This window comes from Entamoeba nuttalli, assembly GCF_000257125.1.
Source record: "Entamoeba nuttalli P19 unplaced genomic scaffold asmbl_2298, whole genome shotgun sequence".
Classification (NCBI taxonomy): domain Eukaryota; phylum Evosea; order Mastigamoebida; family Endamoebidae; genus Entamoeba; species Entamoeba nuttalli.
Window position 1 is genome coordinate 1 of NW_008575213.1, and position 3,298 is coordinate 3,298.

The 3,298-nt window shown below is 24.1% G+C and overlaps 2 protein-coding genes across 2 annotated transcripts; one reads left to right on the forward strand and one right to left on the reverse strand.

Annotated features, from left to right (window-relative positions):
* Window positions 1-548: 548 nt before the first annotated feature.
* On the forward strand, window positions 549-1,548 carry ENU1_017490 (DHHC zinc finger domain containing protein; the record flags this gene model as incomplete). The annotated part of the gene is made up of 2 exons (XM_008856882.1): window positions 549-1,263; window positions 1,319-1,548. The coding sequence occupies 2 exons, from the start codon at window positions 549-551 to the stop codon at window positions 1,546-1,548; spliced, it is 945 nt and encodes a 314-aa protein (XP_008855104.1).
* Window positions 1,549-1,581: 33 nt separating this feature from the next.
* Window positions 1,582-2,768, reverse strand: ENU1_017500 (phosphoesterase, putative; the record flags this gene model as incomplete). Its single annotated transcript, XM_008856883.1, has 1 exon — window positions 1,582-2,768. Exon 1 carries the CDS (start codon window positions 2,371-2,373, stop codon window positions 1,582-1,584), a length of 792 nt encoding a protein of 263 aa, XP_008855105.1. The 5' UTR covers window positions 2,374-2,768.
* Between the last annotated feature and the right edge of the window lie 530 nt (window positions 2,769-3,298).

The window sequence follows — 3,298 nt, forward strand, 5'->3', positions numbered from 1 at the left end:
GTATATTCATTTGCTATTTGTATGTTAGAAGTTTGGATAAGTAAAGATCCATATGACTCAATAAAATTCCCAGATGGTGAGTCAATTCTTAAATTTGTTGGAGCAGGAAAGAGACTTGAAATACCAAATGGATGTTTATTTTCTGAAGCTATTAAAAGGTGTTGGCAACAAGACCCACGAGATAGACCATCTTTTCAAGAAGTTGCTATTATGTTATCAAAAGTATATAAAGGATATAGTGATGGAGAAGCTAATACATGTATTGATACATTATGTGTAAATGAGAATTCTAAACGTAAGTCAGATATTCCAATAGAAGCACTAAGTGTAGAAAGTAAAAAAGAAGAAGAAGCAAAGACAGAGAGTCAAAAAGAAGATAAAAAGGAAGGAACACAAGATTTGATTCAAGGAGAAACACAACAAGAAAATAAGAGTTTATCATCAGAAGGAGAGTCAGAGTAGAATTGAAGAAGCTTAATTTTATTTTTGTTAAAAATAGTTAAAAGTTTTTTTTATAAAGAAAGAACTTATTAAGAAACCATTCATAAATGAATTGTGAAGAAAATGTATTAATACCATTTATTCCTAAACCAAAGAAAATAAAACACAATAAAAATAAATACAAAGATATTTATGAACAAATTACACCAATAATTGTAGTATTTATTATTTGTATTATTTTTGGAAAGTGTGTAATGAATGTTTTATTATGGAAGATATTTAATTCAATTTATGGAATTATCATAATGATAATAGGATTATTGTTTTTCATTATTGCAATGGTTTCACTTTTTAAAGTTCATTTCACTGATCCAGGAGATGGATCAAATATACTATGTAAAGAAAATGAAGAAGAAATTAAAGAGGCAAAAGAAAGAAGTGAATATGCAAAACAACATCACATGTTTTGTGTTGATATTGGATATCCAGTAAGATATTGTTATAAATGTCAAAAAATTAAAAAAGAAAGAACATATCATTGTAAAAAATGTAAACGATGTATTGATATGAAAGATCATCATTGTAGTTGGGTTGGTAATTGTATAGGAAGAAATAATTATAAATTTTTTATATTATTTCTCTATTATATAGTCATTTCAATATTTTTTGGAATAATTATATTAATATGGAGTATAATTAAAGATACAAGTTTATATATTACTATCATTTTATTAAATCAATTTTTACCATTTTTATTTATTTGTAATTATTTAATTGATATTTTTCTTTTAGTAATTGTTATTGCATTATTTATATCAATATGTTTGTTATTTTATTATTATTATTATGTTGTTCATTTATTATTCATTTATTTTAGTACATCTTTGCTATTTATATACTATAAATATTATTAAGAATCAAACTACTATGGAATCTATTGAAAATGAAAGATATAATTATTTCTTATATCATAAATATCCATTTCCATCTTATAATAATGGTATTTTGAACAATATTAAAGAATTAATGGGAAGTGGATGGAATGTTTTTTCTCCTTTTTCATTAGCTCATTCTAATGATATTATAAAAGAAGTAAAAGACAAATAAAAAAAAATTAAATAATTTTTGGTTATAAATACTTTATGGTTTAATATGAAAGATTGTAATGTCATTTGTTCCTGCACTTCTCATATGAGGTCCCCATGCACCAGTACCTGGATGTGTGTAAAGATGCATTTGATGTTTATTATCTTTTGATTTGATTGTATAAAGTCCATATGCTTTTTTAAAGAATAAATAAACAAGAATATTAAATGGTGCAAATTGACCTACATGAGTATGTCCTGATAACATTAAATCATATATCCCTTTCTCACATGTTTGTTGATATCCATGAGGACGATGTTGTAATATAATATTAAATGTATTAGCATTAACTTCATTTGAAACTTTATTCATTTCATTAATATACTTCTTTTCTGATTGAGCATCATTAGTTCCAATGATAGAACATTGAAGTTCTTCCTCTGTTACTAATGTATTTTCCAATAAAATAATACCACAAGTTATTAACATAGGTTTAAGATATTCAATACCAGTGATATAATCATGATTTCCAGTGGATAAATAAACTGGACATTGTGATGTTAATGACTTGAATGGCATTAATTCTTCTATTTGAATATTTGGTGAATCAGTTAAATCTCCAGTGATGACAACAAAGTTAGGATGAAGAGGAAGGATTTTATCAACAATCTCCTGAGAATGAGAAAGAAATCTACTTCCAATGTGAATATCACTGATATGAACAAACGAAAATTCTTTTGATATTTTAGATGAATGGAAAGTAAAATGACGATACTCTAATCGATGTCCTTTCCAAAGTGAATAAGCATCAACCAACAATGAACCAATAATAACAAAAAGAAACATCGAAACTCTGTAATAATTTGGAAGATAATTTGCTGTAATAAATGATATGAAAAAAGAAGATGGTAATGAATAGAATTGAATAAGATAAGTCCAATGCAATCAATAATTAATAAAAAGGGAATCATGTTTAAAGTGAATATCATAATAGAAGCAGAATATAAAGCACATCTTCTTAATTTTGGAATTGCCATTATTCCCAATCCATACGTAAGTCCTAATATTAATGAAATTCTTCTTGCCCAGGTGTATTTATTACATAGTTCTTCTTTAGAAATTGTTTTGGTTGAAATCAATGAGATTAAATGAAGTATTGGAATGGATAGAAAGAACATATAAATAACAACAAGGAAAGAAAACACAATTGATAAAAAGACCTTTCTGACGTTATTATTCATAATAAATTACTGCAAATGAACAGTAAAGTTCATTGAAAAGAAAAAATTCATCATCAACTCATTCTGAAAATTCCATTTTTTTATCATTTTTTATAAAAACTTAAATTGATTTTAAAATACTTTTGATTTAAAAATATAAAAATAAAAATAGATTTCAACAAATATTTTTATAATCATCCGATTGTTTTATTTTGATTGAATTATATCTTCTTTATTATATTCATTTGAATAATGTTTATTTAATTGTTTAAATTAATTACTTTTTTTCTTTTTTATTGATGTAATTGATATTAACTTAAAATTATTGGAAAATATTATTTTCTTATTAAGAATATCAAATTGCTCAATGAGTATTAAATGATAATCAAAATGATAACTTAAAAGATATACTACTTGATCAGAAAATTAATTAATACTATTATTCATATCATTAAGAAAATAACTGTGTTTTATTATTTCTATACAATAGAAATACACTTTCATTACAACGTATTACAATGAAGTTATAAATATAAAACTGATTCTAAAAA